This window comes from Copadichromis virginalis, linkage group LG18 (assembly GCF_057382275.1).
Source record: "Copadichromis virginalis isolate Kocher_CV1m ecotype Utaka linkage group LG18, C_Virginalis_male_GT1.1, whole genome shotgun sequence".
Taxonomy (NCBI): domain Eukaryota; kingdom Metazoa; phylum Chordata; class Actinopteri; order Cichliformes; family Cichlidae; genus Copadichromis; species Copadichromis virginalis.
In genome coordinates, this window is record NC_140635.1 from 7880436 (window position 1) to 7906700 (window position 26265).

Consider the following 26265-nt stretch of genomic DNA (forward strand, 5'->3'; position numbering starts at 1 on the left):
CTTGCAACCTTCACTTGGGATCAATCATTAGATGTGGCTTCATCCTCCCACAGGTGAAGGCGATCCTGAAACCTGGCTTATTTTCTGTGAGACCAATCGTGATGTGACTCATTGACTTTTATTTTCAGGAAGTGTGAAATGCAGCAGCACAGGTTTAGCGGGCGGTCTTCTTCTCTCGGAGGCCTTTCAAGGACAGATTCAGTCTGAAAAACCATGTTAGAAGGAGTACACGGTGTTCTGTGTCTGAGCAAAGACAATGAAATCTTCAAATAATAAGAGAAAACTTAAACAATCCTCGTGGGCAAACTGAGCCCATTCAGCAGCAAATTAAACAAACCGCAAAAAAGGAAATGTAATTTAAATGATAATGGGTTTAAACGCTGCACCATTTGTATTATAATAATTTCACAAGTTGAGGTAAGAGTACGAGGGATTCATAACGAGCAGCTCCTTTTAAAGACTCAAGATGCTTTTCAGTTCTTATAAGTGGGTGATGCAAGTATTGCCACAGCGGGGCAAAAAGGGGGTTGACACTGAGAGTAAAGCAGGAAAAGATGAAAAGGGAGCTTTGCAAAGAGATGGTGGAGGAGGTGGTGTGGCATCAGTATTAATGTTAATGTCAGACTGATACTGCAATACATGTCATGTTGAAAAAGTCACAAATCTGACTCATGAATGCGCCGAAATGCCACTTTGTACCATTTGAAATCATCTCGATTGTGCGCCGTCTTTTCCGTTTTCTGTGTTTTTTTTCTCCTTTTTTAATCTTGTAAAGAAGTAGAAAGCGAGGCTCATGTCAGTGCGACCACGGAACAGAACTCAATTATGAGTTTTTCATTGTGTCAGCAGAAAGCGTCTAAAAAGCTGCTCCGTGCTGAGGGAATCCTGATTTCACAGCCGCCCACATGCTCCGGTTCTGTGGAGCTCACACTCCTCTGGCTCCCAGCGCGGGATGAATACCGGATTATTACGTTCACGATGATGCAGGATGTCGGCGAGAGCGTGACAGTCAGGAGGAGATATTTTTAATGTAAACTTGTTAAGTCAAGGAGGTGAGAGAAACAGAGGCGGCGTGAGAGGAGCGAGTGCATTATTTATGTATGAGTGCGCTTATTCAAGCTGAGAGAGAAGCGTCTGTTAATGCTGGTAAACATAATATACGTGACTTACCCTACTCATTTCCAGCTCTTTATTTCTGTTGTTGGACTCCACTACAGTAGCTTTGTATGATTCAGTTTACTCTGAGCCTTGCTGCACTCTTTTAGTTTGACGTCTGTGTGAAACAAGCTGCTTTAGCTCCGCTCCCTTTATGCCAACTTTGGTGTTCTGACTGGCCTGTGTCAGGAGGACTAGTTACCATTGGGTCAACCTCCCCCCAACCAAACAAACCCTCACCTAGTTTCACAGCAGCTGCCAGTATCAGGGAATACACGTTTTAGTGACCAGTGGTTGCCAGCCGCTTGCCAACTGGTTTTTAGACCTTTATAAAATAAGAGCAGTTCATTTGACTGACTAGTGTTTCTATCAAAAGCAGCAATAGTTAAGATTCAAGATTCAAGAGCTTTATTGTCAAGACAGCAGTATACACAGTGTACAGTGTACCGAAATGCTGTTTATATTTATAAGTGTATAAAAGATATATCTCCAAGAGATATATAAAACTAGGAATTACAAATAATTAACATGCTAAATTTCGGTAGAATTAAGGGCTAAAAAGGTACTAATTACTAACTATACCGTACTATACAATACTATAATGATAACTATACAATACTAACTGTACAATAAACAAAGACAGGACAGAGACTATACAAAGGGGATTGTGCAGTTGGTATTGAATACCAGGTTCAAGTCTTTACCAGGATATTGTAGACGAGTGAGGACGAAGACATGTGCAAGATGCAAAATGTGCAAATATAGTATAGTTTAGATGTGTGCTCAGTAACTATGTGACTGAGTGTGCAAGTAAGCATATTGTTCCCAGGTCCAGTTTGTAGTGGATTTGTGAAAGTTTTTGTTGTTTTTGAATCTTTTGTAAGGTGTTTGTAAAGGTGTGTATCAGTCCTTTGGTGGGAGTGAGCTGAGGGCTCTGACTGCTTGGGGGAAGAAGCTCTTGCAGTGTCAGGCCGTTATGGTTTTGATGCTGCGAAACCGTCTGCCAGATGGAAGGAGGGAGAACAGCACACGTGAAGGGTGGAAAGTGTCCTTCACTATGTTGTTCGCATGTCGGATGATGTGTTTGTTGTAGAGTTGGGAGATGGGTGGGAGAGGGTGATCCTCTGTGCTGTCCCCACTATCCGCTGCAGAGACTTCTTTTGCAGTTCCCGTACCAGATAGTGATGTAGCAGCAGAGGACGCTCTCGAAACTCCATCCCTGTTATAAACATCCATTCAACATTTTTTTGGGCAGACACTCAAATTTTAACACATTTTCCCCTCGTATTCCTTAATTTCACTACCACCAGGTACAGTGAGAGACCTATAACAGAAAAACAAGGGCTTTAGATTATTATTTAAATATAGTTTTAGTTTATACTGATGGAGAAAACTCTTGAAAACTGAACAAACTTTAACAAAAAGCTTTGAACAAAGTTCACATATTTGCAGCCATAAGTGGTTGATAATTTTGAGACCCATATTTCTGTTACAGACTTGGGTGTCGTGCAGCTTGTTTCACATACACATAAATTCAGATGCAGGCTAATTTATGTTTAGTTAAGTCAACACAAAGGTCTGGACTGAAGCTATGGTTGAGCTATTTCTGATTTTTTTTATGGGGGCGAGGTTTTCTTTACTGAATGAATCATAAATCTGTAAATGAACTGAAGCAATTTCTGTGTTTTGAGTGCTTAAAGTACTAAAAGTGACTGTGGACGTCAACCTTGCAGCTTTTCAGCAGCATCACAGCCTAAACTGCTTCATGAGTTAGAGTCAGATTTAATCCCAGAGGATTACATCAATCCAGCTGTGTTCAGGGATCAAAGGAGCCCCAAATTAAATTATTTCTCAGCGGAAACAGTGTGAAGTAGGAAGGCAGCGTGGAAAATCCTATTTTACCCCAAGTGTGTGTGTGAGTGTGTGGAGAGAGCGAGAGAGAGCGAGAGAAAGGAGTCTGTGCTGCATCTGCAGGATTATTAATGTTTGGCGCCACCTAGCGGTTATGCAGATTTTGCGCAACGACTTTCTCGTGAATGACCAAATGCAAGGCATATTTCTGCTTCTTGAAGATTTGAATATTTGTTTACTAATTTAAACAATCAGCAATTGCACAACAACAGAAGGCTCGAGTCTCAAAATCATTTGGGTTTGACTTGATTTGGAGGGCAAAGATGTGCAGATAAGAATCCCAGAGAAATATTGAAAAATACGTATGCATGTACACGTCTTTTCATCTTATGCAACAAAAGCATTTTAAATGTATTTAATTACTTAAAATATAAACACTTTAAGTGAATAGTGTATCAAATTTGAATCATTTTAATAGCCTGCATTTCAAATGAAGAGTTTTCCTGATGAACACGGGTGGTTTACTTGCCCTAAAGAACAAAAAACAACAACACCCATTTGTAACAACAACAACAACATTTTATGAGAACATACATACCCTCGCCGTTGTTTCCAGTAAACATAGAAGGACAAAGGTTCATTTGACTTCACCTTTATTTACCCAGGGTGGAGAAATCCAACGTGCATTTAAAATGTTTCTCGGGAACGCTCTGCTCCTCGCTCACACTGATGCGCACTGTTGCAGATCAGCCGCAGCCGTGGTTTGTTCGTTTTTGAGCAAATACACAGAAATATTTCGAGGTTAGGTGTCTTTCTCTCTCTCAAGCAACCAGCATCCGACTTCAAAACAGGCCGCTGTAAGACTTTTTTACTTCCTCTGCTGTGCTTTCAAAAAAGACGAATAAAAATCTGAAGTTTCACATTAGTGGAAGTGGAATTGTTCCTTACAGAAAATTAAAATCAGACAGTTTGGTTTACTGATATTGTCAGTGACATGCGTTGGTGCTGTGTGTGTGAAGTAAGAGGTTTCTGATATTCACAGTAGTAACTTAAAGGTGCTGTGAAATGCTTTAAATTCATAGTGAAAAGCTTGCCAGTGGCAGTGCACTGAAACTGACCACAGTAGCCAGAGGCCAGTTTCAGCCACAGGAACACAGACAAAGTGAGACAAAACCATCAAAGTCACGAGAATGTGTCACAAAAAACGTGAAAGTATATTCAAATTACACAATAAAACTTTCTGACACTGTGTCATGATTACACACTTCCACTGTAATATGTAAACATTTGTTTAAAGGAACAATTCACCCCAAATCACATGAACTTATGTACCAAGCAAAGCAAGCAGCTAGCTACAGTATCATTACTCCAGACAAACACCGGGTGAGTTTCATGTGTTATTCTTTGTACGGGTTTGAATACAGGAGCATTTCAGAGGCAGTGTCTAGTCTGTACGGGACTTTTTTGGGCGGGGAAATTAACGTTCTTCTATCTAGCATCCTGCCCCTCCTCTTCTGCTCTGTGCAGTGTGAAGAAGAGCCGCTGCATCAATAAACAGTGTGGCTCCAACTCAACGATGCAGATTTGAGTAAAAGGCAAATAAAAACTGAAGCACAAACTTTTGTTGGACGGCCGTTACCACTTAGTAGATTATTATCAGATAATTGCTTTAAAAACGCTCTAAAAGCACAAATATAGTCTCGAGGTCCAGTTCAGCGACTCCAATTAGCCGAGGTGAGGCCTCGCAGACAGCTGCACATGTTGGCACGTCTGTCAGTCCAAACAGCCACGCCAACTTTAAGCCTTGGCAAACACCCAGACAAGCCAGTTATGCAAAATTTTACTCACCGAATGTATGAAAGTGACTTTTGGGTGAAGTGTCCCTTTAAAACCCTGATTTGGCTGTGTGGAGTGAATTAAGGGTGTAAACGTACACTGAAACCTGTAAATCTATATATTTACTCAAGTCTCTTATTGTAATTGATCTGCTACATTTACAGTGTCAAAACAAATCTCACTGCCACTCGGTGTCGGGCCTTGTATGAGGACCTCTGTCAGTTTTCGGTTGACAAATCTGTAAAACAACAAACCAGCGTTCACCGACTCAGAGATCAGGGGTTAGAACCACCTGATGAATGGCCAGTTCACCCAAATCACGACAAAGATTTCATGATCTTAGTGGTATGATTTCAGATGTCTGCAGGCAACGTAAGTAACGTCTTTTTGTGATTTGAGTGGACTGACCCTTTAAATCTCGGTGAAAAGAGCCTCATGTGTCTGGACGGTCCAGCTGGAAACATCAGATCACGTTTGGCGGCGAATAAGCTGCATGTATGAACAAATAACGGTCACGTATCTCTGAAAGAGAAGTTTTTCACAATAACAGAACTTGAATATGTTAAAGTTGTGAAAACATGAAAGTAAAAAATAAGATTTATTAATTTTCAAGTCTGATGCAAATTTCAGCTGACATCTCAGATGCGACTGGACACGGTCCCCTCGCTCATCTTCAAAAAGAACGACTGCAGATTGCACAGCATGCACTTCTTCTTCTTCTTCTTCTTCTTCATCTTGTTGTTACTTTTCTTGTAAACTCCCTGATATTTTCCCTCTTCGTCGTCCTCCTCCTCCACCCATGGCACCCACGCTCCCCTGTGCTGGCTCGGGTTGGCTCGGGGGTCGTCGGGTGGAAAGTAAACCGGTACGGCTGTTTGGTTGTAGTAGGCGAGCCGGGCCAGCAGCTGCTGGACTACATCTGGCCTCTGGTCTGCCAGGTCGTGCCGCTCGTACGGGTCGCCTGTGATGTTGAACAGCCAGATGTTTTTGTGGACGGAGGATTTCTGGTAAAGTATCGAGCGTTCGAGGTTCCACCAGCGACCGGGTAGAGAGGTGGGAAGCATCTGAGGATCAATGTTTCAAATATTTGTTATAACAATCAATGTGAAACAGAAAAGTAGAATGAAGCTCTCTGAAGCATGCAGCAGTACCTGTGGGGGGACCCAATCTCCGTGGCCTGGATCACCTGTCAGTAGCTTCCAATCTCCAACTCTGATGGCAGCCTGGACTGAAGTGTCCCACACCGGCTGTAGTGACTCCAGCCCGAACTGGAGGGTTGGATGGGATTTGGTCAGTGGTATTCCAGGTTGGGATCTGTTCTGGTATGGGAAAAATGTCTGCTTGGACTTTGATTTTGAATGTAGTTTGAGCATCTTGGATTTTGGCCGGCTTGATTGTGACAAGTTCTGGTTCTGGGACGTGGTCCTCCTGAATTTTGTTTTCAAACGGGTTTGGATCGGAGGCGGAGATTTAGGACGGGATGTTCCAGACCCTGACAAAGTGCCACCGATCTTTGGATGCGGTCTGTGATTGGGCAGAGGCCGGTCCCAAGTGTGGGCTTTGGTCTTCTTAGCTTTAGGTGGGGGTTTTGATTTTAGGCGAGGCTTGAGCTTCTTTTTGAAGAGGGGCTTAGATTTAGGCTTAGAGGCATGATGGGAAAATGTTTGAGGTTTCTTGGTGGTCTTTGTTTTAAAGGCTAACTTTTGTTTTGGTGGCTTCTTCAGAACCTTCTTCTTCTTCTTCACCTTCTTTAAAACTTTGGTTTTTAAAGTTTTCACTGCCAAATCAAAGAAAACAGCGATCAAGATATATTAAAGATAAATTACCTCTTTTGTGCTCATATTTCTCTCTTTCTCTTCTCTCTGTATTTCCTACAATAAACAAACATTTTCCACCCTGGGGCCCGTTCTTCGTACCTCGCTAAGTAGGTTAGCCGGATTAGATTGTTGACGATTTCGCGTGATCCTGGATCAGTCGGTTCCCCGAAGCTCATCCGGGACTTGCTGTCATAGCAACAGAGCCGTAAGCGTAAACCTGCTCGGGAGCAGGTTCACTTTATGTAAACAGGATTAGATCGCGGCCACGCAGGTATGTCCGCTTCATTTATACGAAAGCAACAGCGACATTCCACCACTGTTTCACCATAAATAAATAACATCAATGTAACTAAAGATAATGCAGCACTTGATCCTTTTATTGATGTCACACAGATACATACAGGTCATTTCCTAAAAAAGGGAAATGTACCATTAACATTCTATTACATGTATGTGATTATTACAGATGTAATTCATATTTCACAGTAGTAATTGCAAATTACTTTGTGTAATCAAGATGAGAGACCACGGCTATAAAAGCGAAGGTGGATTTGGGAAGCCTGTCGCAGCCATGTCCTGTCCGTATACGCGAGCAGCCCATTGCGGAAGGTGCAAGATTGATAAGGAGAGTTTTCAGAATTCAGCGTATATTGCGGGATAGACAGGATCCTTTAGCTCAGCGCGACAGTGTGCTCATTGAGAGATATCGATATTCCCGTGAGGGTATTATTTACTTAACCAACTTGTTGACGAGGGGGTGCAGGACCACCATCTGTCTTTTTTTTGCTCTGCCCTTTTCTTGGTTGCTGTTATAAACAAACAAACAGATTATTTCAGGGTCTCTTTCCTAGAGACGAAAAGCAATATAAGTGATAAATATTACCATTCTGTAGAATATTCTTATATTTCACTTTTACTTGTTCCCATGTTCTAGTGGGTCCTGTTGTGGCTCTAATGTGTAAGGGGATATAATATAACATAATATAATGTAATATAATATTGGATAATATAGTGTAATACAATAAATTTACCCTACCGCCTACTGGTGTTGGCCAGAGGGGCCGATGGCGCGATATGGCAGCCTGGCTTCTGTCAGTCTGCCCCAGGGCAGCTGTGGCTACAACTGTAGCTGCCTCCACCAGTGTGTGAATGTGAGAGTGATTGAATAGTGGCATTGTAAAGCGCTTTGGGTGCCTTGAAAAGCGCTGTATAAATCCACTCCATTATTATTGTTATTATTAAATTACTTACGAGTTTAATTTGTCAGCAACTTTCTGCCAGCCCTTGCTTTTGCAGCCTTTGCAGTGTTCCCTTGCGTTCTGATTAAACTCTGAAACTCCTGAAATCCCTCAATCAAGAGTTCTTGCTCTGCTGCCGAAAAATACCGAGCGCGCTCCTTCGACATTTTCGCCGACCAATCAGAGGGTTGCCGATCAATGTTTCTACTATCGATGCGTAGCCCCTTTTACGACACCCAGTGATCTCACATTACTTCATCCAGCTGTACTAATCGTCAACAGCAGGTGTGTTCGGGGAACCGGATTAGCGAGCTCACGGTTAGCGCGATGATTTGATCTTGGATGTGTCATTTGATCTTGGATGTAGTAAGCGACGTACGAAGAACGGGCCCCTGGTGGTAAATTTAGTGACATGAGACTTATCATTTATTAAAAGATCATCTCCTACCAGTTTGAAAAGGTCACTGAGTTCAGTACATTCAGTTGAGAGTACTTCCTCTCAACTCATATATATATATATATATATATATATATAAAGAAAGAAAAGAAAATGAAACATTTGTTTTTCCAGCATTTTCAACACCAGCTTTAAACACCAATAACAACTATTATTCTCAAACTGTTTTTATACATTAATGCAGACTAAAGAAGCGTCCACACCAGCAGCAAGTTGAAACCAGTCAATGTCAATTAAAAGCAGCTGCTTGGTGAAGAGACGTGCAAAGTGGGCAGGGCATGAGATAAGGAACAGGCACGGTGGTGCGTTGGTCTGATTCAGAGGCTACGTCGAGCTCTGCAGACTGTTGTTTTGTAGCTCTTCCACTAGGGGGCAGAATATGTGGCATGACTGGTTTGTGCTTAACTGTTTGTTGTTATTTTAGCAGAGCTCCTGTCACAGAGCCCAAAGAGCTTCTTTGTAGTGAAGCGCGATAATGAAGCCTTCGCAGGCTGTTTTTTCTTAATACCTTATTGTTTTTGTCCTTCTTTGTCTTCGTAGCAAGCTCTTCAGTGCCCTCTTCAGTTGTTCAAGCCAACCTTTCAACCTATCAGCATTTTACCTTGCAGAGTATCAGCACATTAGAGCTACTGCTGGTTTTGGGGCTACTGCTGGATTTTTTTTTACAGTGTGTCAAAACAGCAATTCTTCAACTTTATTTTCAATGTTACAGGAGGTGGAATAAATCTGTGGGATTGCCCATCTAGCTAGGGCGTAGTCTACGACTGCTGGGTGCTGAGTCGAGGGAGATGGCCGCCCCTCTTTAAGCCTGATTCTGACGGATGTTTCTTCCTGTTAAAAGGGAGTTTTTCCTTTCTTTATGGTCTTTACCTCAAAATATACAAAATATACAAAACCTAAAAAAACCCACCTTGAGGTTGTAGTCACTTGGTGCTATATAAATAAAACTGGATTTAATTGATTTGTCAGCATGGCTGCTCATTTTAAATCACTCCACAGAAGTCCTGTTATGTTTCCTTGCACTCGTGCGATGTGCTGGATTTTCTCCAGTGTGTCAAAACAGCAATTCTTCAACTTTATTTTCAATGGAGGTGGAATAAATCTGTGGGATTGCCCATCTGGCTAGGGCGTAAGTCCAGCTGGTGAACCAGGACTGTGTTGACGTGGCTAAAAACTAACGTGTTTTCAGCACGCTTTGCGACGATACGTGATGGCCACAGTTCAGGCAGTTTCCCTTAAATGAATCAGGGCGTTACAACAGAAGTCCACACTGGGAAATGGATTCTTGAAAAAAGAAGAGCCTGATCCTGGCCTCTTCACCTGACGTTACTTTGGGATGTTTCCGGCTTGGAAACTTTAGAGGTTTCAGCTGAAAACTGCTCAGCTGTAGCTGTAGATCCAGATCTCATCAATCTTGATTAGTTTGAAACAGAAATTACTGTTTGGTCTTTTTTTGAGTTGAGTTTGAGGTCTGAGGTAAAATCCCAGTTAAAGTAGTCAGACTTTCAGGGAGCGATCTAAAATTAGCAGTTGTGAAAAAAGCTGTCAGGAAATTCCTGAGAAGAGGACCTCGAACTGGAAACCAGCCAAATTTATATGAGGAAGTCTTGTGATTCCTACGTGCCCATTCCTGGACCTTTTTGTTCACACCTCATTAAAAAAAGTCCTTTATGGACTTTTTTTTGCCCCTGTAGTTACCCCAGTTTTCCTCGTCCTGGTTCTTCTTTTCAATTGGAGATTTGTGCAGAGGGTCGATGTTGTGAAGGATCTCCTTACGGGGCGACTCCCTCCCTTCACTGATGGCGGGCCAAACATCAAAACCATCCAGGCCCTGGCTCTGAACGGAAGGCAAACACTTCATTTACAGTAAGAGATTACAGAGCAGGGTAATGACGGGTATGCTGCTAAAAATACCAGAAGCAAGACTCATACATTTACTGGACACAAATAAAGAATAAGTAATTTCCTTGTAAAAGACGCCACTGACTTTTTGAATTACTACGTTTCCTGTAGCCAAGAAAGCATTGCTTATCTGCTGGCAGCAATGCAAATCTATCCACAGATCAAGCCAACAAAGCTTTTTGGACACTATACACAGACTGCACGGACTTAGAAATGAAAGTAATTTATATCCGAACAAAAACACAAAGCATGTTTGAGGCCAGTGTTTGGAAATGCTGCACTTATCATAATAGGTCCGGCTGATTTATCCAGATGACAGTAAAAGTAGGGACGGCTTTACAGTAGCACTGTTCAGTCTGAGGCCAACACAGAGATGAATATAGGCAGAGCTCTACTTTCATCTCTAATAATGACAACGAATAAACTTAATCTGAAATTAGGGGGAGACAGTAAGCGAGCTGAGGGACCAGAGATTGAGCTCTTTGGCAAGACGACTGGAAAAACATACAGATCCTGAACGAGTTTACAGTAACAGAAGAGCTCGTATCGGTATCTCTCTCTGTTTTATAGCACAATAAAATGGTCAATAACACACTGGGAGAGAGTCGTTTTTCCATGCTGCTTAACTTTTATCCTCCCATACTTACTGTCTAAGAAGAAACATCAGAGACAAATGCTAGAAAGTACAAGCAAACGGCTCCCACAGGTTATTGTTCTGACACAGGCCCACTGACCTGGCTGATGTTTCCTCCGGCCAGGCTCACCAGTGTAGGGAACCAGTCTGTGATGTGCATGAGAGCTTTGGAGACTCGTCTCCTGCGCCTGAGCAGAGGGCTGTGCACGAACCCCACGCCGCGGACTCCACCCTCCCAATATGTACCCTGAAACACAGCCAGCACATTTAATTTCATTCTACTCTCTTTCATTTTGGTTAGCTGAGATTTTTTATATGTTATCTGTAAAACTACTGCAGATGTGTGAAAGGCCTCTGGATACTTCGGTTGTGAGTCGTCTGCACATCGGTCTTGTTCCTGCACATCCTACAGTTCACATTTGGCATCTGCAGAAGTTTAAGGGCCTAGCAAAGAGTTCAGCTCTTTGTTGTGTTCCTCAACCCACCCCTGCGCAGCTTTCTTTAGCACCATTTTTACATATATAAAAAAGACTGAATGGGTTAGCAGAACAACAGGACTAAAGTAGAGCCAGGCACGTGTTTTGGGGTTTTAGCTGGCTCAAAATAGGTCACGGCTGATCCTCATACAGTTAAGAAAAGGAGTCTGCTCTCTGATTTAAAAGAAGTTTGTGTATGTTATTGATATTTTTACCCATTTGTTAAACAAAATATTTATTTTAAGGTTGAGTGAAATAAACCCCACTTATAAAACATTCCTTAAAAATCAGTCCTGGTGATTTTCCAACCTGGATTTGCCAACTGTGCCTACTGTAGATACATTTTAGACAGTCATGTGTAACCACGTGGTGTGCATTACCAAGGGTGGATTGTGGGACATTAATGCTTTGCAGCAGTGATGATGTCATTTGTTACTGGCGCTCACACAGGGGGACAAGTGGACAGTTGGAGCAGATCATCCAACCCTAGTCTGCTTAGGACGCTGCTGCATGTCAATCCACACGAATGGCATAAGTCAATGTGTCCCTGCAGGACACTGCAGAGTAAGGAAGAGATCGATGTTGTTCACGCCACCTACACCTGCAAGTGGTTCTACATTTATAATGTAGGTATTAAATGAAATGATTTAACCAGACTAATAATATTATCACAAAGCTGATAAAAGGACATTTATTGTGTTTCTTCATTTAAAACCAATCTTCTGGACTGTAGCTCTTTCATTACATCCCATATTAAGCTTGTCAGACTCATCTCGACATAAAAATCTTATGAGGGCAATTTCCTAATTGGTCACAGACTGTATATAAAAGATGACTGCAAGATCCTGATTGTCCATAACCTTAAACTTGCACTGGTTTTAATGGCCACCAGGGGGTGTCTTCTCCAGCTAAAAAAGGCATTACTGACTGTGCCTTATTTTCTGTCACTCTCACATTCAGAACAGCAGTTCACAAAGCAGTGAGAGACGTCATTATGACTATGTGGACTTTTTATGAAGCCTTTATGAAGCCTATGCTTCGCCGTGCAGTTATTTTACCTTACGACCCCGCAGCGGCCAGTTGTTCCCGCCTGTGAAAGGCTGAGCGCCGTTGTCGGTGGAGTAGATGATGACGCTGTTTCGGTAGTATCCGTACTTTCTGAGGGCGTAGGTCACGTTTCGGACCGCTTCGTCCACCGTGGAAACCATGCCGGCGAAGTTTCTCCTGGGGACGTTGACCATGTCCCGAAAGGGGTAGATGTAGGACTCTGGAGGATTTAGAGGAGTGTGGACCGCCTGAAGGGAAACGTTACAGGATATTATTACATGTTTTTCAATTCTATCAACCATCCAAAATCAGCCGTAAACAACAAACATCTGGGCGGCGTGTTTTGAATTAAAACCTTTGAGTCTGTTTGAACAAACTGTCTCAAAAAAGCCAAACAAACAAACACTTCAATGTGGACCGTGCACTCTCTGAGCGCTCACACTCAGACATAAACAAACATGACATGCAAACACATCCTGTTGTGAACACTGGCCCCTCTGATCCCCCCTCCACCCCTTTTTTTTTAAACTTTTTGATTGGCTTTAACGTAACCCATCTTCTAAAGATGTTTAATGTAACGACCTCAGCGCCGTACCTGGAAGGACAGCAGCAGGAAGAGCGGCCTCTCTGCAGGGTCGTGACTCTCCAGGATCTTGCGAGCTCTCTGTGTGAAGAGCGTGGTCGAGTATTTCCCCTCCTGGCCCCACGCTACGCCCTCATCGTCATGGAGATCGTAGCCACATAAGTCCTTGCCGTCACACGATTCATAACTAGACGCAGATGGAGAAATGTGAGTTACTGGAGTAAACACAGTAAAAAGACAGAGAGCAATCATGAAAACAGGTAATAATAGTAGTTGTGATTTACCTGTAGTAGTCCACACTTCCAGTTAACGAACCAAAGAAAGTGTCAAAACCTTTTCTGGTGGGCAGACATGCTTTCCTAAAGGAAAAAATGATTACTGATTACAGATGTTTGGAGGGTTTGTAATACAAGCCTGACACCCCAACAACCAGTTGAGCAATGTGGACCATTTTATAGAAGAAATGATCACAAATGATGGCCGATGACTTTAACCTCTGGGTGGTCTTGGGTCGATTTGTGCCATTTTTCATTGTTCGTATACACGCCATTTGCACTGTGTTGAACGGAATATAGCCAACTTTCCCAAAAAAAAGTCTGGTTACATATATTTCAAAATTCCAGTCTGACTCCCTTAAATTAGCTTCAGTGGCTGAGCTACAGATAAACTTACACTATTGGTCCTAGTGGTCGATTTGTGCCCCATTGAAACCCATTATAAACGCTATTTCCCATTCCACGGTCATTACAACCAAATAATGGGCCATCTTCCGAATGTTGGTGGTACTCGGGAGTCCGGGCCTTGGAATTGTATCTTTTGGGAAATATTTGATTTCTTTGTTTTTTGGGGCTAAAAAAACAGTGCGGCCATGTGACGAAACCGGGATATAAAGGGTTAAAATCCGTGAAATGTAATTAAAACTTGATATGAATATTTCAAGGAGAAGTAGGTCTAAAAGATTGGCTAATTTAAAGTGGAAAAAAATATTAATATATAGATATTTTATGGCACTTTTCATGGCGTGGTCGATTTGTGGCTCTAAGCCCAATAGTGTATGCATTTTTCTAGGACCCCCCAGAGGTTAAACGTCTTGAAAAATGTCAGGAACCTGATAACTGCTGTTCCCTTTTACTTGATATCCGTCCACTAACTCCAGTAAGTTAGATCATTCAGTGCTCTCTGGCTTGAATAGCCATGTTTCTTTCTCTTCATGCTGTCTATTGTACAGAATAAGCACAGTAGGGAGTGTTCAGCACTATGCCAACTCAGTTCAACTGTAGGAGAGTTTAAAGCTCCAGCGAACTGTAAATAAAGACCGATTGTGTTGTCTGGCAAGTTTCAGCCTGTGGCCTTCTTCCGGCTGGCTTCCACGCTACACTGATCATTTCTTAAAATGCGTCACTCAAAAAATGCATCACCATACACACTTTTAATTTTAAAAAATTATTGGTTTTACTGAGCGGTCTTTATACATGTAAAATGGCTAACAGCAATAGTTAGCTATTAATATATATTGGTTAACTAAACCGTTTTAGGTTCTGACTAATAAAAATAAACCCCCACTGCTTAGGACCACTGTGGGGTCTAGCTGTGAAACCTTTGATTTAAACACCAATTTTGCTCCAACTCCTGTAAATTTCCATAACTTATAATGCTACATACTTCTGCTTGTCATAGCAGGAAAAGCACAGGTGCAGTCAACAGTTACATAAACGACTCTATTATGATGAGTCCAAGTAAACCATAATTGTGAGCCAGCATGCATCATACCAAAGCCCTGAAACCCTTAGCCAGGTGTGTGGAGACAGAAAGGCCGGCAGGGACTGGTCTCTTTTTAAAAACACAGTATGTCACAGCTGAGATAAACAGAAAGACCGTCCTGCGTCATCTCATATTTTAACTAGTCATGAAAAAAAAGCAGAGTGTCTTTTTACGTTTTTAAGAATGTGGACATAATTAAAAAATCTTCTTGTCCTTAGCACTTTTTAAAATCAGGTAAATTCAAAGTCAGCTGAACAACACCACATAATAACATACTACACCATGTTACTATTTACTTACAAGAAACAAAGTCAAATTGCAGAAGTAGTGTGTGAAAAACTAAGTGAACCCTTACTGCTTCCATAAGAATCCATTGGTCCATAAGTCCCAGCAAATTCGCTTTAAGGTGCAGAAACCCCAACAGTTACATCTTAGACTCTACAGGCCTCAGTTAGCATGTTAAATGTCAAAGTAAATGAGAGTACAATTAGAAAAAGACTGAAAAAGTATGGCTTGTTTGGGGTGCAAGGATAAGGCCTCTTCTCTCTAAAAGGAACATGGCAGCACTGCTTAGGTTTGCAAAGCTGCATCTGAACAAACCACAAGACTTCTGGAACAATGTTGTTTAGACAGACAAGACCAAAGTGTAGATGTTTGGTCATTTTGCAGAGCATCACATTTGGTAAAACCAAACACAGCACATCAGCACAAACATCTCATATCAGCTGTCAACCATAGTGGTGGAGGGGTGATGATTTGGGTTGCTCAGAGGATCTAAGCAGCTTGCAGTCATTGAGTTGACCACGAACCCCTCTGTATACCAAAGTACTGTGGAGTCAGATGTGAGGCCATTTCTTCGACTGCTAAAGCTTGGCCCAAATTGTGTCACACAAAAGGACAGCGATCAAAAGCACGGCAGCAGTCAAAGCCCAGACCCCAATCCAAAAGAAATGCCAAGGCATTGTCATGGCAGTGGTACATAAACAAATGCCAGCAAACCCCAACGGACTGGAGCACTCCTGTAAAGAAGAGTGGGCCAAGATTCCTTCACGATGATATGAGAAACTGATAAAGTCATACGGAAAAAGATTACTTCAAGTTAAGTAGTCCAGCTTCTGAATCATGACTGCATCACTGTTTCTCCACCATCTTTGTGTCAGCAGACTTTTCACCAAACAATATTTCTCCAAGTTATACTGAAGGCTCCCTCTCACCTGTAGAAACCCAGGTGCCACTTGCCAACCATATGTGTGGCGTAGCCGGCCTCGCGAAGCCTCTCAGGCAGAGTGTCCATGTGCGAGGGCAGACAGCTGGGCTGTCTGGGTCTGATAATGGAGTGCTGTAATCCCGTGTGGATCTGATATCTGGAAGAAAGAAAAAAAGAGCTGTTAGTGGGTTTGTAACAGGCAAGCCGCTCAGGCAGGAGCTTCCGTTTGGCCTCAGAGAAGACGCGGGGAGCTCATTATCCTGGCTGCAGCTCAGGGCCTAATCAATAAACTCATTATTCAAAGCAGCTACCTCATTTGAAACAGGAGCTTCACATGCAGCCATTTCTTCCTCATTTCACACATTTAAAGCCCTCTCTAATTCTTTAACGTGATTCTTGTGCTTCTCTAACATGTGAATTTAACTGCTTAGAGTGAATAATATCCTAAAAAATGAGATTCTTGTAAATAAATGACCCACAATTTAATGTGTTGATTTAAAACTGGCTTAATATGAGTGTGGATTAAAACAATTGGCAGTGAATGAAAAACCGCTTGTTGGAGTTTCAAAATCCAACAGAAAACAGATGCCTTCAAGAAAGATTATTATTGGCTCTACTGGACGTTTCTTCCAGTTAAAAGGGAGTTTTTCCTTCCCACTGTCGCCAAAGCGCTTGCTGAAAAGGGGTCAGATGATTGTTGGTATTTTCTCTGTTTTATTTTAAGGCAACTCTTGTTGTGATTTGGTGCTGTACAAAGAGCATTTCATTGAATTGTGCTATCAAAAAGCATTCAATCTAAATGTCAAGCTACAGATGTGGTGAAAATGCAATTAGTACAATGTGTAAACGGGGAGGTATTGCCCACAACAAATAAGAACTGCTGGCTAATAACTGCCGAGCACAAATCCTAAAGGAAAACCTGACACAACAAGCACAGCTGGAAGAAAAATGGAAAAAATGCCAAGACTCAAAGCGCTGACGCGAGAGCAAAGCTTCAAATTAACCCATCAACAGGGTAGCTTAAGTTCTGGAAAGAATGTGGATGCACTTCAAACGCTTTTTAATGTGGTAATGGCTTAATGTTGTAAATCTCTTACCATTAAAATGGAACAATCTGACAGTACATCCAGACAAATAAGACCAGAGGATATGAATTATAGCAGTTACATGCTATAAATTAATTAATGAGTCAATATTCGGACAGCTTTGATAATAAGATAAAGATTTAAGATCTTTTTAAGTGTTTTTTTTTTAAATACTGAAACAAAGAGAAAACAATATGTATTGGTGTACATGAGACAGTTTATTAAGAGACTGGGCTAAATGTTGTCAAAATTTAATGTAAAGACTTCCGATATTTACTGTAGGAGGTCGGTAAAGGTGTGTTTGTACCTGCCGGTGATGAGCTGACTGCGCGACGGCGTGCAGATCGGCTGAACGTAGTAGTTTTCCAATTTCACGCCCTCTGCTGCCAGTTTGTCCAGAGTGGGAGTCTTGATGGTCGGGTTGTGGTAACCGATATCATTGAAACCCTGCAACAGATTCATGATTGCATCAAAGACTTTGTGTTTTAGAGTGTCACTTTAATTTGCCAAATACATACTCAGTGGTTCCTATACTATACTGTAAGGAAGTAATGGGTCCAGGTGTGTGCAGCCTGCCTTTCCTTGTGTTTGTTTTGTCTGTATTTTCTATGGTACAGTTTTGTTTGTGAGCTGGAAACAGTGTTGCAACAGTTCCAGAGAAGCTCTATCAGAAGCTTCATTACTCAGCCCCACACTGGTTGGTTTTTAAGGCTTGTGAGTCATTTTAAGATTCTGGGTCCTGTTACAATACTGTAGGAAACAATACTTTCTGCTTCTTGAGAAACTTAACAATGACCTATAAATCATTTAACCATCATCAAGGGATGAACCAGTGTTGTGTCCGCACATAACAGACCACTTTAGAAAACAACCTGTTTTAAATAGCTTAGCTTTAGGCACTTTCTTTCTAATAGCCTGTCCCAAAATACATCATTTGTTCCCATTTCGTTAGCAAGGACATTCTCACAGCGCCATTAGCCAAAAACTTGGCACATCGCGCCATGGTGTGCAGTGTGTCCTTAAAAAAAACGAGGTAACATGAGAAGTGGAGAACAAAATAAGAAGTGAATTCAGAATTAAAAATTTAGTTTCAAATTGTCATCAGTATGAAGCAGGTCAGGAGAGATGTGAACAGCAGGTGTCTACACAATACACAATGCAACACTATCAGTGATGGATTGGCCTCCCCAGAGCCCAGACCTCAACTTTAATGAAGCAATGTGGGATAACCTCGACAGATTGCAGAGCCAAAGGCAGCCAACATCCAAAGAAGAAGGCTGGAGCACTTTTCTTGAAGACTACTTGCCTAAGAGAGCTCAGGCTGTGTTGAAGAATGAAGATGGTGATGTCAAATATTGACTTCAAGCTCATCAGATTTGTAGAAACTCTGTTTTTGCCTTACAGACTGTATTTGAGGCTGCATTTCCATGTTTGCACCTTTCAATAAATTGCTGCATTTGTTTCCCATTTTCGTACCAACATTTAAAGAAATTTTGTGCGGCTCAAGACTTATGCACAGCTCTGCACATAAAATGGTTTGTAATAAACTTGATCTAGCTGTTAAGTTGGTCTTAGTAAGGACCAGTCTGCAAAAGCGTAGTCTTAACTTCACCTGGCCTCACCGATGACATGATGCTTGCTTCCTAGCAGCCTGCGCTGTCTTGGTAATGTAGCATTTCTGATTTGCAGCAATTATGCAAAATCAAAGCTAAGCTAGCAAAAAGTCAATTTCACCAACAGTGTAATGAGAAAATTAACAGAGGTGTACAGACAGCAGCAAAACATTTGGTTGCTAAGCAGTCTAAATGTGATCTAAACAAGAAATCACAGGAAGTGAACAAACAGTTACTCCAATATGGAGGTCCTTCACTCAGAAAACAAAAACTGAAAACAAAACAAAGTAATAAAAAACAGTGGAAAGACCTCCTTTCCAGAGACATCTCAAAATCAGCTGCTTGTCAAGAGTAGTATTTGATGTAGGAAGTAGAAGGTCAAGCTGTGTAACTTTTAGGCTGGACCCGTGTCTGCTTGGTTTTAAGTAAGCGTGACGGGACCTGTGGATTCATGTGTCACTGCCAAAAGGCTGCAGCTGTCACCGGGTCTGTGGGTTACTCTTTCTTCTTTGTGTGGTAATCTTGATCCTTAAGCTGAGCTGCTGCGTGGCGAAAACGAAGAAGTCGAACCATACCAAGTACGTAGAAACAATCAAAACTGACCACTGTGCGTGCTTCTAATGCGTGTATAAACATTCAATCGATCTGACTTACGCATAGTGTCCTCACTGTTTGTTGGTTTTTTGGGAGGACTTCACGCGAGCACCTAGCCACACAGTCTTCAATGACACTGCGGTGCAACATACTGAGTTTAAACAAGCACAACAGGAGTGTGTCTCTGTGGTACCTGCAGCTATCGGCGTCCACGACTAAAAATAATCCCCAGTTCAAAACGACAACTTATGACTGACTAACCTGAAATCCAAGATTGTGAATATCTTGTCTGTAACATCTGTTTTCATGCGGTGGATACGTGAAACCACATTTGAGACGGACTTGCCAAATTGAAATTCAGGTTTAAATCAGAGAGGTTATACTCAGAGAGGCGTTAAGTCCTCCTATGCTGCTCTCATGCATGCTGTTTAATTCATTTCACTGCTTATAAACCAGATTTTTCAGTTACTTTCACACATATGGTTGTAAATGTTTTGGGAATGATTTGATTTCTATCCTCAACAATATATATTTATGTAAATACTATGATGTGTTTCCTCGTTTCAGTGGCACTGTCCAAGCATTTTGATTCAAGAAAACGCACTCGCACGACTCTCACACACACCTGATCGTCGGTGAGGATGAATACGATGTGCGGCTGGTTCTTCTTCTTCTGCGCCGTCTCGTCAGTCTGCTGCTGTATCTGGTTGTTCGGGGGCCGATGAGCCGACAGGCAGTCGAGGGTGAGCAAAACACTCAGCGCAGTCAGAGCCGCAGCTGCAGCAGCAGGGGCAGCCTGCATCCTTACAGCAGGAGCTCTGCGGAAAAGAACGACAACAAGAATATGACAATACGGCGACAACTTCTACGAACAAAACACCAGGGAAGAGTAGCTCAAAAATGTTAGACTCAGCACAAATTCACACAACCCTGCCATCAGTGGGGTGACTGACTGTAGATCACGAAACCACATTTGAGACAGACTTGCCAACTTGGCTGCAAATGTGATCTGAAACACTTCCATCTGGTGGACAGAGAGCTGAAACTCCGCGGAGGGCTTTCAGCTATTTACAATCTCTGGAACTGAGTAGCATGAATAAAAAAAATAAAGAAAAACGATTAGACTATTACCCAGAACCGAGAGAGAGCAGAAACAGGGCATTTGGAAGTGTTGGAAGAGGGTTTTATTACTTTTCTTTGATTATTTGCTGATTTATTTCACATTTTACACCCTAGGAGTGTCAAACGGGGATAAACTCCTCTGTCACTGGGGATATGGTGTTATAACAGCTGGATGATCACGGTCGCGCTTAGGAATGCACCGATGCTTGGAGCACGTTACACGCTTTCTAATGTCACGTATCAGACCTTTCCAGCAAACTCCGGTTAGTGTTTCTCAGATGGTCACAAAGAAAAACTGCCTGAATTAATTCTAATACTTGAAATGCATGGCTATCACAGTCCTGTGTTTGCACTGCTGTATTTCCTCAGAGCAGCCAGATTTTCATGTTCATGTAAACTTCCTCTCTTTCAGTTTAAACCGCTTTTTCAGGAAGTAACCTAACTGATGCCCCGATGGTCCAGAGACAACAGAGATTATGTAAGGCAAGTTGATTGGTCAGCAGCTGACGGTGTTTCCAAAACCGCACCCACCCTTCACCCGTAAAACAATCTGAATAAAGTGAACCCTCACTGACTTCTAACTTTTGTTGCTGTCAGTGTTTTCACATTATACGGTGTGATGTTAGTGAAAGAAAGACAGATTTCTCTGTAGTGTGGGAAACACAGCATGTGCATCAGGAGTCAGATTTAGGGCCAAAAAGGGAAGCAAATGAGTGAGTCTCTCTGTACTTTAATCACAATCTAAACCTTGATTAGTTTTATCCCACCACTAAGACAAGCCATCTTTCCACCTTTTACATCGTGACAGAAAAGCTGATGCTCGTTTCATTTGGAACGATCTTAAAATGCGGCAGATTTCATGTAAATGTTGCTCCATGCTCTCAGCATGAATAACTGCAGACAGTACTCCACTACATTTGATCAAAAACTTATCCTGTCTTCCTTCTCTCACCCCAACCGGTCGCAGCAGGTGGCCCCGCCCCTCCCTGAGCCTGGTTCTGCTGGAGGTTTCTTCCTGTTAAAAGGGAGGTTTTCCTTCCCACTGTTGCCAAAGTGCTTGCTCATAGAGGGGGTCATATGATTGTTGGGGTTTTCTCTGTATGTATTATTGCAGGGTCTACCTTACAATATAAAGTGCTTTGAGGTGACTGTTGTTGTGATTTGGTGCTGTATAAATAAAGTTGAATTTTCAGATTTAAATCTAAATCTAAATTGAGTAATAACGTATGTGATGCTATTATGGATCATAAGGTATATAAAGTACACAGGATTTCGCTGCATATAAAACTTTTTGGTGCTCACCTAAACAATGTTTTGGCCTTCCGCTAATAAACATAAACATTTTTGCTCACCGAATGCTGAAACACAGCAAGAAAATGCACATACTGGTTTTAAGTAAGGTGAAATAGACTCACTTTGTTAAATAAATGCAGGCCAATGATGTTTGAATGCATATTTACACCCTCAACTTCCCACCAGAGCCAGAAAAAACATGATACAGACACGAAAACTAGCTTGTTTACGTGGGTCAGTGAAGGTCTGAGCTGCAGACGGGGGAACCAGTGGGTAAAATGTTATTTTGTAACCTGGTGACAATTTAATTATAAACTTATAAAGCTGTAAAAAGACTAACTGACCAACATCTTTTAACAATAATTTCTTTTTTTTAAACAAGCCCGCCTTCTTGGCTGGAAAATGGCTTATTGTGAAATACTTGACCACATTCATGGAGTTTCAAACATATTTTAGAACTATGTGTGCCATGTTTCTCTTCAACTGTCCGATGTGTAGCCCATTGTTTACTTTATCTTGGTGAGTGCGTCTCTCTGCTGGCTCACACTGAGGACCGCTGTCAGTCCTGACTGATCTGATGAGTGAGTCACTTGTTAATAGATGTGTAAAATAACCTTTACAAGGCCCGAATGCTCTTTGATACTTCCTCGAATTGCCAGTGTTTAAACAATATTAAATTATCCATGACATTAAATAGTAACAAGGTTCAAAAAGGATCTTTTTAAACTCTCTAATCTTTATTTTCTCAAAGGAAACTGTAACCGAGCGCTCTTTAAGAGGAAGGGTAACCTCAGACTGTTTTATCTGTATCATCTACGACATGTTTATTAACGTGAAAGCCAAGAAGACCATGTAATGTTGATTTTATATGTAAGCTGACGAAAAGCAGCTGTCTCAGCTTGATTGTAGAGTACTGGTTTCCAACTACTGGTGAGATACAGGTACTCATGGGAAAAGAAGCAGAGTAGTCTGAGTGAGTGTCTTAGTTAAGAAGCTCTGACTAACCTTATATAGCCTAGTTTTGCTTTGATGGAGTTAGTATATATTTAAATGCAGTATTTATCAGAAATAATAATAATAATAAAACTGTAATAATACTATATTAAGTCTGGTATCAGAGTATATCCAGGTCGAGAAAACTCAAGTCAGCATCGTTCATCTTATCCTCACCTCTGCTGTGTTATTTCAAAGCCAGGCCTGAATCAATACCTCGATACAAGGATCAATGGGAGTGAACGGCTCTTCTCCCCCCTCCTCTTCTCTCTCCTTCTTCTTCCTTTTCAGTTCATTCCTCACCCTTCGGCTTCTTCTTCTTCTTCAGCTCGGAGAAAGCCTGGTTTGCAGAAAAGTTTGCAAAAGACGCCGCATGTCCTTTGAGTTTCCACCAGAGCCTCCTTCCTCCAGTCTGAAGAGTGCCTTCTCTCCCCGCAGATGAAATATGAGCGAAGGACAGCCGCACACAAACGCGCTCCCACCTCCGGCCTGACTCGCCAAAATAAAATACGCTCGACTCGTCATTTTAAAGTCACACAAGTCATTTTAAACTGCTGCTGTGAATGAAATGAAACCTCCTCCAGTTACCATAGTGACCACTGCAGGGCCGTAAATGAACCGTGATAACGTCAACAGGCTGAACGTGTAAACTGTCACAATAAAGCATTATTAATGAAATACAACTCTGATATCACTTAAACAAATGTTCCTGATAAACAGTGAATTAACTTCCTGTCCTGTAATCAGCATTTTCGTTGCCTCGAGTAGACAGTATATAATAATTAAGTCATATGGTAAGGTGTGTTATGACCTAAATTTAGCTAAATACCACAGATCCTGAATTCAAATCTTTAAAAAAACGTATTTAGTCGGTAGACGTTATAAAGGAGTTTTATCGGAGTTGTTTGTTGATGTATGGCATTTTTATGTCCCAGTGACGAATTGAATTTCATTTTATTTAGATAATAATTTAAAAAAAAACGCCTAAAGGCTGTCCAGCTGCAGAATAACAGGACTTCAAGGACTGCTCCAGATGAAATATTTGCTAAAAACAAACAAACAAACAAACAAACAAACAAACAAACAAACAAACAAACAAACAAACAAACAAACAAACAAACAAACAAACAAACAAACAAACAAAAACAGTCTTCGTTAAGAGCTCTCGTTAAGTTCTGTATTAATTTGGAAATTTCCCAGCTTAACATCCGCTCCTCTTGACTTTATTTCTGTAACTTAACGCTCATGGAAACCGGTAATAAAGCCGCAATAAATGCCGTTTCTTTCAACGGCGTTAAGTCTCTTTAATGTGTTTCTTGTAGTGTCAATACTGACACCGTCACTTTGTTCGTGTCTCCGGGAATAAAGGCAGGACTTCAGCCGAGCAGCCTGCCTGCAGACCGGACTGTTACAGGCAAAAGGAGTCCGCTGGCACTCGCAGGAAGCCTGGAATTTCTTTTAGGGCAACATGCTGTAGAAATGCAAAATAAGGATCAAGTGATCCCAAAATATTCAGGATGAGGCAGGAAAATATGCTAGACTAAAAAAAAAAATACCAGCTCCATTCAACCCTTATTAAAAATCAGAAAAAAAAAGGATAATACCAAACATCTAAAGACCACGTGTGCAGACAAATATGAGAAAGGTGGCATTTAGAAGTCTGTGTCCAGATGGAGTCTGTTATTTCTAAATGCACCTACATTGTAGACGGTGGGTCTTACAAAACAAGAACACATGTCATCAGTATGAGGTCTTCATAGTGCTTAGTTGCTCGTTTTAATCTTTGTTTCCAGCTTTGGATTGTCACATTTGGAAACGGTTTTCATTTAAAACGCTCAGTTACTTTATTATATAACTGAGACATTTGTTTGATTTAAATTCAAACCTGGCAAAGTTTTGTAGAGAAGGTTGTTCATGTGTTTTGCTGTGATGTCTTTAGATATTAGACTTTACACTCATAGAGACAATAAGCACAAAACAAGGGCGCCACAGAGGCTGTGTTACTCAAGACATGGAGCTGTTTCATTTGGCCCCTTAATTTATTTTGAAAGTTAAAAGAGAAATCATGTTCCTCCAAGCTGTGCCACTTTTGTCCATGGATGGATGGATGACTGACTGGTTATTCAGAATATCTTAGCAAAATCTAGTGAGACTCTTTTATCTTGGTGGCAGGAGCCTTTCTGAAATCCCTCTTTAAATGATACTGTTTTTTCTGTCTCTGTCCAAATAGTCCCGACTACAGTGGGACCCTCTGCCTGTGCTGCGTCCTGTGCCAAGTTTCCAACAAACACAGCGTTGAAAGAGGCTGTGCGTGATTTATTAAGGCCTGATTCACTGGCAGTGAGCAGTACATGCAGGAATACTACCAGACATTGTTGCTGCTCCCTCAGTTGCTCACCCAGTAAGCCACAGAATTTCTGTCCCTAATGTTCCTAATAAAACAATATCAACACCCAATCTGGGAATTCATGGAGATTATAATGTGCCTATAATGGAATTTATCCATTGCAGCTACTGAAGTCCATTTCTGATATTAAAAAATGTGAGAAGTTAAATGAAACGTCATAGAAATTGTCATCATTTTTATTATTTTCATTAAGTCAGTGTTGACTTTTATTTTTTAAAATAGACGCTGTATCATAGTAAACAAATAGTCAAGCCAACATTGAGCTAAGCTAAAATATTGACTTTCTGTGACGTCCACAGCCCCTTTGATCTTAAGTGGGTCAGCACAGTGAAACTCCTCTTTCTGTTCCTTTACAGAAACTTACATTTAATCAATAAGATTTTTTAAATATAAGAAAAAGAAGCACAATTACAACTGTGCATTTCATGTTTTCTACTTGATAACGAAATGCTGCTGTAGTAAATTAAAGAAAGCTGTCCACATGTAAGAAGTAAAGTAGTGTAAAGTAATAAAATAACTTAATTACTTGGGTTTAGTATGTATGTTCATGGGGGAGATCATTATCAGTAGGAAAAGCTTTAAAACTTGTCAAGAAACAGTTAAAAATTCAAAGTTCATGTACAGTGGGCCAGATTGGAGTCTTCCCCTGGCCAGTTCATGGTCCCAGGGCCTTATGTTTCACACACCTGCTATAAGCAGTCCATTTATTGACAAAGAAATGTATGTATTGGGTCAGGATTATTAATGAAATTCCACTTCCAGACTCTAAAAACATATTGTAGTTTTGATTCAGCTGACTGAAAAGCTAATACTAGTCACGTGTACGGATTTTAAATTCTGATTTTGACTCACTTTGTATTTTGATTTCTTGAGCAAAATCAGCATCCATGTATTTATTTGTAAAAACAGTTTAAATAGTGTGTTAGGGATTTCATTAGTCTATTAATTAACCTTTACCGATTAACTTTAAATTAGTTCCTTTTTGTTAAAAATGTAAAATGCTGCATTACTTTATTTATATGATAATAACCTTCGTATTGAACAAATAATAGCAGATGGATGAGTGGAAACCTTTCTGTCTAATTAAACAGCTCAGCGTTAACTGAGGACCTTTTCCTGTCAGCTGTATTCTGCTCATTTACAGCTTCAAACTTTTATTAAGTGTGCCTATGCCAAGAGGCACACTTATTCTTC

At 41.2% G+C, this 26265-nt stretch overlaps 1 protein-coding gene and 1 long non-coding RNA gene across 3 annotated transcripts; one reads left to right on the forward strand and one right to left on the reverse strand.

The window, feature by feature from the left end:
- On the forward strand, positions 1-21282 carry LOC146687179 (uncharacterized). The gene is made up of 5 exons (XR_014916336.1): positions 1-53; positions 850-1052; positions 19824-19999; positions 20493-20641; positions 20791-21282. It is a non-coding gene; the product is annotated as an uncharacterized LOC146687179 (long non-coding RNA).
- Positions 3407-23261, reverse strand: LOC146687180 (arylsulfatase I-like). Of its 2 annotated transcripts, none has more exons than XM_085438676.1 (11): positions 22881-23261; positions 19882-20074; positions 17357-17496; positions 15972-16121; positions 13281-13355; positions 13009-13183; positions 12425-12661; positions 10991-11137; positions 10053-10191; positions 5994-6619; positions 3407-5906 (listed from the first exon to the last, which is right to left on the reverse strand). In XM_085438676.1, exons 2-11 carry the CDS (start codon positions 20056-20058, stop codon positions 5481-5483), a joined length of 2292 nt encoding a protein of 763 aa, XP_085294802.1. In that variant the 5' UTR covers positions 20059-20074; positions 22881-23261; the 3' UTR covers positions 3407-5480. The 2 variants fall into 2 exon arrangements, with proteins under 2 accessions (XP_085294802.1, XP_085294801.1); XM_085438675.1 differs by having other exon boundaries at positions 22842-23261.
- Positions 23262-26265: the final 3004 nt, after the last annotated feature.

Coding starts and splice junctions, on each gene's coding strand:
- LOC146687180 (XM_085438676.1), bottom strand. CDS start 20,058: ATGCAGGCTGCCCCTGCTGCTGCAGCTGCGGCTCTGACTGCGCTGAGT. Junction 13,356..15,971: donor TGGCACCTGGGTTTCTACAG/GTGAGAGGGAGC, acceptor TTTTTCCTTTAG/GAAAGCATGTCTGCCCACCA. Junction 11,138..12,424: donor GGCCGCTGCGGGGTCGTAAG/GTAAAATAACTG, acceptor GCTGTGTTTCAG/GGTACATATTGGGAGGGTGG.